This window comes from Nomia melanderi, chromosome 8 (genome assembly GCF_051020985.1).
Source record: "Nomia melanderi isolate GNS246 chromosome 8, iyNomMela1, whole genome shotgun sequence".
Lineage (NCBI taxonomy): Eukaryota > Metazoa > Arthropoda > Insecta > Hymenoptera > Halictidae > Nomia > Nomia melanderi.
In genome coordinates, this window is record NC_135006.1 from 17,242,272 (window position 1) to 17,253,934 (window position 11,663).

Genomic DNA, 11,663 nt, shown 5'->3' on the forward strand with positions numbered 1-11,663 from the left:
AAACACAACAAACACACAAGATCACCTCTGCGTTAACCACTTTCCGTCGCGCGTTCTTTACCGGCCGACGGAGACGGAGACTCGGAACTTTACTTTTCTTTTGTTTTTGCTTTTTTTTCCCTTTGCCGACCGACGAAAGAGAGAGAAAGGGAGAGAGAAAGGAAGAGAAAGAGGGAAAAAAAAGAGAGAGAGAGAGAGAGAGAGAGAGAGAGAGAGAGAGAGAGAGAGAGAGAGAGAGAGAGAGAGAGAGAGAGAAAAGATTACGAATGATTGACGACCTCGGTTCTCTTCGACCTTTTAGCTACGGAACCACCCGCGAAGATAGACCCCTGTACGGCTAGGTTTGACGTGCGACGATTTCAAAAGCGACTTCAGACTCGTGGAATGCTCCATTTTTTAATGAACCTTTTAACCGAACGCGATCTACAGGTTTTCTTTCGTTTCCGATAGGTAATCGTGCAACGGTAATCTTCGTACCAATAGGAACCACGTGATATTAACGTATAGTTGTCCAGTGTTTGTCGTATTAATCGATATTCGTCTCGAATCGCTCGAGGAATACTACAGTTAAAAGGTTCAGTCGGAATAGGCAACGCGGCTATCGTTCAGAGACACCCGCGGAGGACAGTGGCGTACGGTAGCTAAAAGGTTAATGGCGGTACAGCGAACTCCCGTGTAACAAACCCTTGCAAAGATGTTGCGACTACTTTTATTCTTAACGTTATTCACGTGCAACGTAGAGTAGCTATGCGATTAGAGATACAGACATTTTAGTGCGTTAACACATTGCTAACCGAACGGGGGATCCCCCGTTTGCCCTGATCACACGAGTCGCCCTTCGCTTTCCTCGTTTTCTTCCCGGTTTCCGTACTTGTCTTTATTACCAAGCAAACAGATCGCTCGAGATCGTCGTTTACTCGTTGAAACGTCTAAATTCAGTCGGGGGGATCGCCAGACCGATAGATCGGTGAGCAATGTGTCAACGCGTGAAACACAGGAGAGTCTGACGCGACAGTCGCGCCAAACGTGTCATTCCTATTATTATTAACATCGTTATCATTAATCGTGTTACACGAGTGGAATTCCCTGCATCGACGCAGCGATCCAGCGCGGTCGTCGATCCCGTTTACTCCGCGGTGCTTTCGTCCCGATGAACAGTGAATCGCGTTTCCATATTGTGCGTAGAAAGCGCAAGCTGAGTAGAATAAGTCCGATCAGACCAAACAGAGAGACAGAGTCATACCGAACGACACCAGCGAAAAAATAGGTTCAAGCTCGCTAAGTTCCCAGGCTGCCGAGATATACATTGAAAGTGGCGACGCGTCACCCGTCGCGCGCGCGTTTCGATCCTCCGTCGCTTTCAACGCCGGCGATCCTCGGCCGTGTCGCAACATGGATGTCGGGGGGTGGGGGGTGGAGGGAAAGGTAAGCTCTCGTCGATTACAACTGGTTCTCGGTTTCCTTTTATTACAAGTTCTCGTGCACGTGTCTTTCCTCTATTTATTTCACAAAAACTGCTCTTGCGAAACCGTTCGTCGTCGGATCGTGTTCCTTTACAACAACGTTTCACGCTGTGCTCCGCGCGACCTAGCGTAGCTGCAAGACGCTCGAGAGTCCCCGAAGCTTAACTACCTAAACAATCGATCAACCTTAGAGGCTGAGAGTCCTGCGGCCGTAGAGTTCCACGAAGCTCGAGCCTTCGAAGCTTCGAGGCTCGGCCTTGAAGGCTAAGTTTCACAAACGTCGACACCCGGAAGCTTCGAGACGGCTCGGCCCGAGCACTGAAAGCCTTCGGCTCGAGTCCTTTCGCTTGAAAACGAGTTGAAAGACTCGAATCGTCCGTTGCCACGTCGACACCGCATTAAACGTCGACAAGTTCGATCCGCAATGTGTCCCGTTTAGTTTATCTCTGCGGCGTTCGCGGTGGAAGTGGACGGGAATCTCGGAATGTTTCCGCGAGTTTCGAAGTGACGAACGCTTCGAGGAATCGTACAAATTTATCCAGCATCCGCGCGGGGATGCGAGTGTAAGGAACTCCGAACGAGCGCGTTCTTTTGACAATGAATCGGTGACTCGAATCGACAGTTCGAGTGTATCGACATCAGAGAGCGAAAGCGTGGCGGAACGGAAAGGCAGCTGAAGACTCGAGCCTCGAGACGTACGGCTGCGGCTTCCGAGACTCTAGGCTCAGGACGGTATTCTAAAACACTAGCGCGACCGAATCGAGAAGTTCGAGCGCGTTTACGAGTATTAAACAGAGAAGGGGACAGACTGGACGGCATTTCGTTCGATCGAGATCCAGATCTTCGAAGAACCTCGTCGCTGGTTGGCTGTCAACCGATTAAAGTAATCGCTAAATCCGTAGCGATCAATGTCAGTCTATGAGTGTTCGTCGTCGGGAGGGCACGACGCACCGCTCGTCCGTCCCGCGATCGAGTCCCGCGGGGACACTCCTTTTCGCCACTCGCGAAAGGGAAGAGCGTCCCCCGGCTCGGCGAGACGGTACGCGAACTTATTTCCTAAGGAGATCCTCGCCGCGTTTCGGTACGACGACGACGACGAAGAACGCGCGGCTGTCCCGGGCGGTTCTCGCGGACGTAACAAAAACAAAGTAAAAGAGACGCAACGCATACCCTAATGATGAGCACGCAGTCCTAAGCATTATCGTAAGAAGAAGGGTTATCCGGTCGACGAGTTCATCTCGTCGCAGTCTTATGCATACAGTCAATGATAAATTAATACGACTACGTCCCCTAGAAGGTTAATCCTAACGTCGATTGGACCCGCGGGTGTGTACAAAAGACGCTCGCGTCGTCGTTGTTCCTGTTGGCCGTCTAACCTAAACGATAATTTACAATAGCGCGGGTTATAAATAAAAAAAAAAAAGAAACGTCGGGAAATAGGCGAACGATACACGAGTCCGCGAGTACGGAGAGAGCGGCGTGTTGTCTTTTTCTTTTCTTTTTTCTTTCCATGGACAAGCGTCGACGCGGGCAACGACAACGAAGGAACAACCGATCGCGTTCGCCTCGAACGTGCGAACGCCCGAGTCACCGGGCGGATTTCTAACGGAGGAGATATCGCGGGGCACGCGACGATCGACCGCCGACGCGGGGGGCGAATACCCTCGGTTTCCTTCGAACCCGAGCGAACGGTTCACCGCGATCGCGCTCGATGAAACAACGGAAAGGAACGAACGAAGGACACCACGGTTCTCCGTGTCGACCGCTCAGAGAAGGCACCAAAAATCCCTTTGCTCCCCCCGTTCCTCGATTCTCGTTTCTCCCCCGGCCCTGGCTCGCGCCCCACCCCCTCCTCAGGCTCTCCTCTCTTTCTCTCCGGATTAGTCGCGGTTGGTCTCCCGTTGTTCTCTTTCTCGCAGCGTGGACGGTAAAGGACGAAAGTGAGAAAGACAGAGAAAGAGTGAGAGAAAGAGTGAGAGAGAGAGAGGGGGGGAGAGTGAGAAAAGGGGAGAGAGAGAGAGAGAGAGAGAGAGAAGAGTGGCAAAAAAAATTGAAGGAATAAGAAAAGGAAAGAAAACGAAGAACAAAGATTCGAAAAAGCACGTGGGGCGCAATGTTTGTCGATTAGTTGAGTAGCGATATTAACTCGGCGCGGCCGGAGGGGGCGAGTTGGTGCTATGGGGGCGGGATGTGCGGTATGGCGCGCATTTTATGGAAATCGACGAAACATGGCCAGCGGCACAAACAGGCATTGCAGGGCCAACATTTGAAGCGCGTCTGCCTGAGCTTTCCACGTGATGTGACCATTCCGCGCTGCTTGCAGTGTACACATACTTTTCCGTGGCCGTTTGCTTTGCTGAGGCTATGCGGCTGACCAGATACGTACGTAATCCCTCCTGGAGAAAACACATTGGCCAAACACTTTCGGTTAGTCAGTCCTTAAGTATATGTGCACATGCAGGCAACCATTAGTAAGGAAATGTCTTTTTTTTGTTTGTTTTTTTTTTTTTGATTGATTGATTGATTGATTGATTTATATTTTGTTTGTTTTTTTTTTATTTGTTTTTTTATTTTTTTGCTTTTGCTTAACTCGCTTACTTTGCTTTTCAACACTCGCCTCGTCGCTTTTCGCTCGAGTATACATATATACGTATACACATTTATATATATATATAAATATATATGCACGTTTGCGAACCTTGAAAAGTGTTCTGCTGTTTTTAAATGACCAATTTCCCAGCACCAACCAATCCCGTAGCCGTGAAAGCCAGTCTAGAGTATCAGCGGCACCAGTGAACCCAACGAGATGTTGTTTCTGTACGTACGCAATTGTGTGATTACACGCGCTGTGTGTTTTTTTTTGTTTCGATTTTTTTTTTGTTTTTTCTAGATGGAAACGATAGCCATTGCCAGGTGCTAACCGAATTGCTCTCGGATCGGATCGTGTCGCTCTCCTCCCTCTCGTTCGGTCTCTCCTCGGCCCAGGGCCTCGAGGCCCGCGTGCCTCGTCCATTCTCGTCCCCGGAACGCGGAATCGTTTCGACGAACGCTTCCCTATCTCTCGATCGAGCTCCTCCCTGCGCCACCCCCGCGTCTCGTTTACCGTCTCGGATTGATCTCCCCCCTAAAGCAGCCGCAGCCTGGCAACTACGATCGACTCTGCGGCGTCGTATGCGTGAAGAATCGCTCTCGAAAAACCTTCCCTAGTCTCCGACGAGCGCTGTGTCTCCTCTGGGTCGTCTCGGAATTATTCATCCTAATCCTCGTGTTGGCCACGTGTGCGTCCGTACCGTTCGTTCGTGTTCGAACAACCTTCGACTGAACGTCACTCGTCGTTTCCTTCTTTCTTTCTTTTCTCTTTTCTCTTTTCTCTTTTCTCTTTTCTTTTCTATTTCTTTTTTTTTTTTTTGCTCTCGATACTTCGCATATACACACACATACACGGTCAACTCGAAACGATCCGACGAACGATCGTGCGGATCGAGCGGCGATCCATCGGTCACGTGCGAACCAGGATTAGACGATTCTGAACGGTTGCCCGACGTTTCGAGCCGATCCAGCCCGAACGTCTGACATCACCTGTGCTCCCTTTTCACCGTTCCCTTTGCTTCATTCGCTCGGCTTACAATGTTCGTTCGTTCGTTCGTTCGTTCGTCCGTTCGTTCGTTCGTTCGTTTGTTCAGTTCGTTCGTTCGTTCGTTCGTTCGTTCGTTCGTTCGTTCGTTCGTTCGTTCGTTCGTTTGTTCGTTCGTTCGTTCGGAAAGAACGAAAGGGAACCGATTGGAACACGAGGAGGCTTGGTCCCGGTAGATCGATCCACGCGAGTGAACGCATCGGCGCGGTCGCTCGGACGATTCCTGCTCTCGGAACGGGCGCCAACGATCGACTTCCCGGTGAGGACGTCCCGTTTTTACCTACCTGCCAGAATTGTTTTCTAACTTGGAACGTGTTTCGGATCGGGTCGCGCGTGTCGTCGTATCGATGGTAGAACAAAACAACGAAACGAATGAAAAGGAAGGGATATATATATATATATATATGAACCGATCGCGTGTGGATCGCGTGCACGAGGATACCGTAACGAGTTTCATCGATTAAACGTCGTGTGTCGGCGGCGACGACGACGTTCGGATTCGTTGGACAAATATGACCGTGTCGGGGGTTTCTAGAGGCGTTTTATCGATTCGACCTGAATATCGGATTCCCACGCATCCATATTGATTCTTGCAAGTTTCGCGATGCACAACGAGAAAGGAAGGATAAGTATACAGTAAGTAAGTGAGGTATATTAAAAGTACAGAAGATAGAACCGTGTTACATGCTACACTATCGACAGCACCATCACCGTATTTGCTACTTCGAATTAGTCGTCTTGCAAGGCTACAAGATTCTTGTAATAGTAAATGTCGTGGCTGGGTTCGCAAGTTAATCTTAAAGTATCGGCCAACGGCAATCGCCGTGCTTTGCGTCGGTTAATAATCTTCGAGATCTCGAGGTTAATAATACGCGTGCGATCGAGGAGGATCCGTCTCTCTACGGTGGTACCGAACGGAACACGCGCGTCGCGTGTCCGCTTCTCGCGCCGGTTAACCCGGAGCGCGTTATCGATCGACGATCCTTGCGGATCCTCGTTTACTTTTGGGCGTGGCTCGCGGTCACGACAGCAACGGAATTCCCAGCGATTTTAAGATTAACTTTGCATGCAATAGTGGACGCGGCGTGTGTGTGACATTTAATATACACACGCGCGCGCGCGATCGGACACCCTGTACAGTTCTACGGATACGAAGGTAAATTCACCTCATACCAGCGTTTCAGAAGTAGTTTTTTTTTTTGTTTTTTTTTTGTTTTTTTTTTTTAGTGTATACAGAAATAGTATATGCTTACAGTTAGTGCGCATTAGGAGTATAATGGTGGGTGACTTTGTTTTGAGTTATTGAAAGGAATGTAGATGATTGTCGGCACACATACAGCACTTGGCAATGCTCACTAATGTCTACGGTTCAACCTACACCCCGAGTGCCTGTACACCATAACGTTTATCCAACAAAGAAAAAAAAAAAAAAAAATAATAATCATAAAAGAAAACACCATGCACTCTGTACGCTACGGTACAGTTTAAACGATTAACAGAGGTAAAGTGACTTTCTATAACACAGCAGGAAATGCATTTCTCCAAAAATTCTCGTAAGACATTTGCGTCAATTTGGTTTTGCCGCACGATCGTTTTTCGTTAACGCGATTTTTCTTTTCTTTTTCTTTTTCTTTCTTTTTTTTTCTTTTTTTTTTTTTTGTTCTACTTTCGAACGTTTCCGCGAGTGTAACAAACCAAAAAAAGGAAAAACAAAACTGAAACGGAACAGATGAATTGCCAGCTTGGATCATCGTGAATTATGTCCAATGGAACCTGATTTCCTTGCGAACATTTTCTTTTCTTTTTCGTTTGCTTTTTCTGTTTATTTCTCTGTTAACGATCGAGTCCACGAGTAAATGGAAATGAGTTTCTGTACGTTCGAACGCCGCGAAATGCTTTTAAACTTTTACATTGTGAAACGGCACGGAACAAAAATTTTGTACGCGTTCGAACAGTGTGAAGAAGCTATTGTTGCTTGTACGCTACTCAATTCTTGTACGACTTGCGTTATTAGAGATTCACGCAACTATCCCCTCAAATCGATCAAAGAAATTAATTCCCTCTTACTCCGCACAATTCATCATCAAACTCAACTAATCAAAGTTATAATATATATATGTATAGAGAGAGAGAGAGATAGTATAGATGTAATAAGGACTGTTTTGTATCCACGTTAAGAGAACGCGCATTGACGTGCATCGCATTCGCGTCTCGGATGAGAAATACCATGGTGTTTACCAAAGGGAAATGATAGATTCGATTGATTTCATGTATTCATTTGAATCGCGCGTGAAAGTGTCATCGTCAGCCAATGTTCCGTGTAGAATTTTTTTTTTTCTTTTTTGAATCGGTTCGAATGTATCACCGCGCGCGATACGTGGGCACAAAACATCGAAATTTCACCGCCATGCCATTTCTTTTAGTTCCTCAAGGGGGATCGAAAGTGCATAAGGGCGACACTTAAGTCTGAACAAATATTCATTGGTCAATTATATGCGAGAACAAACGCTATCGAGAGATATTGTAATATCGTTTGCTAGCAGAACCTTCGTGAATGTTAAAAGATATGGCAAAGCATCGCGTTTGCATTCTGCAGACATAGGGAAAGATAGTAATCAAGAAACACTTACCCTGCACTGCTTCTTGCGTTAATCTTTCCCCGGATGTGCTAGGTTTTGAAAGTAGGTGTCCTAATTGAAACATAAAATCGTGATATTATAGCACTTCACAGAATTGTATAAATATAATCGGCTGTTAATCATTAATGTATACGCACTATTGTACTTCTTACCGACATCCGCAGGTTGATGTTTGAGATCCAGATTATCCGAAGTAGACTGACTACTTGAATAAAATGTTTGACTGATGTCGGGCTTCTGATCGTGGTCGGGAGTATTGGACGACGTGTCCTCTATACCAATCTTGTTTAATGAACTGTCTCCTAAACTCTGATCCTCGTAACTACAGCTACTTCCGTCTTGTACTAAATATTCAGGCATTTCCAGTTTCAAATTCGGCATGAGGGGTATTATTTCAACGGGATCCGAACCGGTCGACGTCTGATTCTCTGACGTTTTGTTTTCGGTGTCTTTCGAGGACAATGCGTTGCTGGCAGCCTTCTCCGCGTTCGCGTTCGCGTTTTCTCTACATTTTCGTCTTTTACTCGGCGGAGCGTCCGGTTGTAAATCGACCGCGTGATAAGGCAAAGGAGACGACGGTGACTTGTTTCTTTTGCTATCTGTTGATTTACTGGATGCATTTTGAAGTTGAATTTCCGGTTCGTTGGGAATTTCCATGTCATCCTGAAACATAATTCGCAGCGTTATCGAAATGCATTAAAAAAAAAAAAGGTCATTCGTGAGCCCGATGCAATTTAAAGAAACATGCCTCCACTAAACTGTCGTTATCTTTTCCTGTGCCATCCGTGAGACCTTGTACCGCTAATAATTCTGCAGTTGTTAGAAAACTAGCTAATTGTTCCTGAACCACGTTTACCTCTCCTTGATACATGAAATCAACCAACGCTGCCAAATCATCGAATTTTACGTTACGGAAAATTATAACTGGATGCTGACATGGATTTTCCTACGGTAAATTCAACAGTGTAAAACATTCGTTCACTTTTGGTGGGGGAACATAAGGGAATTTACCAATCGGATTTACCTTAAATAAATCCCTGAAATACGTGCTACACGCAGACAAAAGCATTTTATGTGCTCTTATCCTCTTCCCTTCGCAGCTTAAAGTCACATCGACCAAATCTTCTTCTGTCCTTAACGTGTCGAACGCACAGGTAATGTGCTTTAAATAATTGTTCCACCTAAGAGAAAACTGTTGACTCGAACCCATGCTGCTTTTCTAGAATAATACAGATTTTTCGTTTAAACGAACGGAAACGTTTGTATCGCAGTTCTCGTACATTCAAATAATACATCTAACACGTATATACGTTTGTTCGTGCGTTAAATATACGTGAACGATATTTTACCGTTTCTTGCAATTGTCACGCTCCCCAAAATAATGCGAGTCAGGTCGAAATGTTTCTGGCCCTTAACACGTAGCACGGCTACTACTGTCGATAACGGTCACACGGCGTGTCCGTCAAAGCGGTTCGAATGTAAAAGGTACGCAAAAGTGGCTCTAACGCGTTACTCTTGGTACGTTCGTTGAAAAATAAAAACTGTAAACAGTAAAGCGGAATAGAATTTCATGGCACTGTGGAAGGTTTCACGGGTTCCGCATGTAGATGAAAAGTGGCGTCGATCTACCAAACGATTTTAACGTTATGTAATTGCATTGTGCTAAACGGCTTGTACACGCGTTCAAAAGACTTTCCACAAGATTCTGTGTCACTTTAAAAGCCACACTTCCCGATTAAATGACAGCTGGTAGCCATTTTCCTTCAGGAAAACGCGTAAGATGCGCGAAAAGAACTCCACTTCCTATAGAAACCACGCGCGTTGCGTGGGACGTAACGATACATGTGTGGAACATCGTAAAGATACAGAGGACTCTGTGGTAGAAACCTCGTCATTGGTGAATTTTTCTTTATCCGAAAAACGAACGATTTATCTCGTTATTCGTTCGACGAACGTTCGTCGATAAAACCGACGGTATCTCCTGATTAATATTTTAAACGTAATTCGACAAATACCATTTTTTTTTACCATTTCCTCTGTAACACGCAATTCCGTGCTTCTTATTCTTTAAGAGCATACAGGAAAGAATAAATTTTCGAATCGACGAATCAATGCAATAATAAATCCCTACAACTGTTTTTCCCATTCGTTCGCATCGTGGATGAAGTTCATGAATAATTGAACAATTAGAAGAGCTCTCTTACGTAGTTGTATCCAGTGGTTCGTTCAGACTCTAACCGCCAACGCTTCCACATGGCAATGCTGATTATTCATTCATTCTCTTAGCCCATGCTCATTTAGTTCACCTTGGATTTTCAACAATTGATATTTACACTTTGCTCCTCGTATGTTTCGTTCTTTTGTAATGTTGAGCGTCACATTAAAATGGTATAGTAATTTTAAGGATCCCCAGCCCCGAACAGAAAATCCCATTACGCGAAACGTCCGCATGGATTTCAACTCTCTGCTACTAGCTTCGGTTCTTTCACGTAGATGGCGAGCCAATGGATGCTTAGCGCAGCCAATGTGTCGGTAACGTAGATTCTAGGTAAAGTCAATTTCTGTTTGTTGGTAGAAATTGTTTATAAAGTTACAAAATATATTCGTTTCAATGAAATTATTAAAACTATTGAATACATTGTTAATTTGTGTTCATACGTTGATATTTATTAATTTCATACTGCATTAATTTTGTTATAATCACGAAACAAAATTCGGCCCATAGAGGGTTAAATAAATATATTGAATAAAGAAACACGCACATTAGTATTTTATTTATCACTTGTCCTACAGCAAAGGTACAAAGCAGGAATTATTAATTCTTCGATACGAAAATTCTTATATTACCCATTATCTAGTTATTTACGTTGAAAATTTCTATTCGAAGTCAATGATCTTCCAGGTAATCGTTTTCTTGTAATTTCAATGTAGCGGTCAAAGTGTTAACCAGTATTTCTACGACGAATGTTAAATTCAGTTTTTCCGACGTGCAAATTCCAAAGGTGAAATAAATAATACTAGAATATACGTTCCAATGATTAGCGTGCACAAAGTGAAATATTCTCGGAATGACCGGTCCTCGTCGGTTCCAGGAATTCAATTCCAGGAATTTAATCATCGCGGTCCGTCGCGATTTTTATTATGGACGCGCAGGTACCACGGGTCTTCCCGAAAATCCTTCTTAGTAGGATTAAGCGGGTAACCCATTTCGCAGTAGTACAATAGCCGAAAATTCCTTAGACTCTTCCAATAGGTAAATAGCCGTAGGTAATAACAGCGGGGACCGGTAGCGAGTACGACCGGAAGTCGCCGAATATCGCCGATAAGGGACGAAAAATGGGAAACAGGCGTAATGATTCCGAATGATTTAGTATCAGTTCACCGTCAGTCGCCGTTCGCGAAGGAGCTCTCTCCTCTCTCGTCTCTTAGACAATCAGTCGTCTTCGCGCAGTGTACGTCGGGCTTCTTGTGGCTTCATCCGGTTTTCTAGAACAGTGTTAGATTTTATTGAAAAGTATATTGGACAATGTTGAACAGTGTTGGACTTTATTGAGAAGTATATTGGATAATGCTGAACAGTGTTAGACTTTATTGAAAAGTGTATTGGACAATGTTGAAGAGTGTTTGCCAGTATTAGACTTTATTGGACTTTATTGGACAATATTGGACAATGTTGAAGAGTGTTCGTCAGTATTAGTCAATGCTGGAGGATGCTGGAGGATGCTGGAGGATGCTGGAGGATGCTGGAGGATGCTGGAGGATGCTGGAGGATGCTGGAGGATGCTGGAGGATGCTGAGGAATGCTGATCACTGGTCATCCAGGATAAACCATCCATCTCAGTTTGTTCGGAGTTTTGTGCGGATTGTGGCAACGATCGGTGAGTCGCATGCTTTTTTTTACTCCGGTTACCGATCATGTCATAGGGC

General features: G+C 45.2%; 1 protein-coding gene across 17 annotated transcripts in view; it reads right to left on the minus strand.

Moving 5' to 3' along the window:
- LOC116434345 (zinc finger and BTB domain-containing protein 6) overlaps positions 1 to 10,191 on the minus strand; it is a 30,726-nt gene extending 20,535 nt beyond the window's left edge. For 7 of the 17 annotated variants that reach the window (XR_012999207.1, XM_076370116.1, XM_076370119.1 and 4 more), the window contains exons 1-5: positions 9,941 to 10,191; positions 8,761 to 8,955; positions 8,485 to 8,682; positions 7,874 to 8,399; positions 7,728 to 7,787 (exon numbers count right to left, since the gene is read on the minus strand). Coding sequence is in view for 16 of the 17 variants with exons in the window: in XM_076370116.1 (XP_076226231.1) it covers positions 7,728 to 7,787; positions 7,874 to 8,399; positions 8,485 to 8,682; positions 8,761 to 8,955; positions 9,941 to 9,991 (1,030 nt within the window). In the remaining variant the exon portion in view is untranslated. Of the gene's footprint in view, positions 1 to 5; positions 3,860 to 7,727; positions 7,788 to 7,873; positions 8,400 to 8,484; positions 8,683 to 8,760; positions 8,956 to 9,085; positions 9,622 to 9,940 lie in introns of those variants that run through there. The other 10 variants (XM_076370118.1, XM_076370121.1, XM_076370115.1 and 7 more) reach the window with 5 other exon arrangements.
- Positions 10,192 to 11,663: the final 1,472 nt, after the last annotated feature.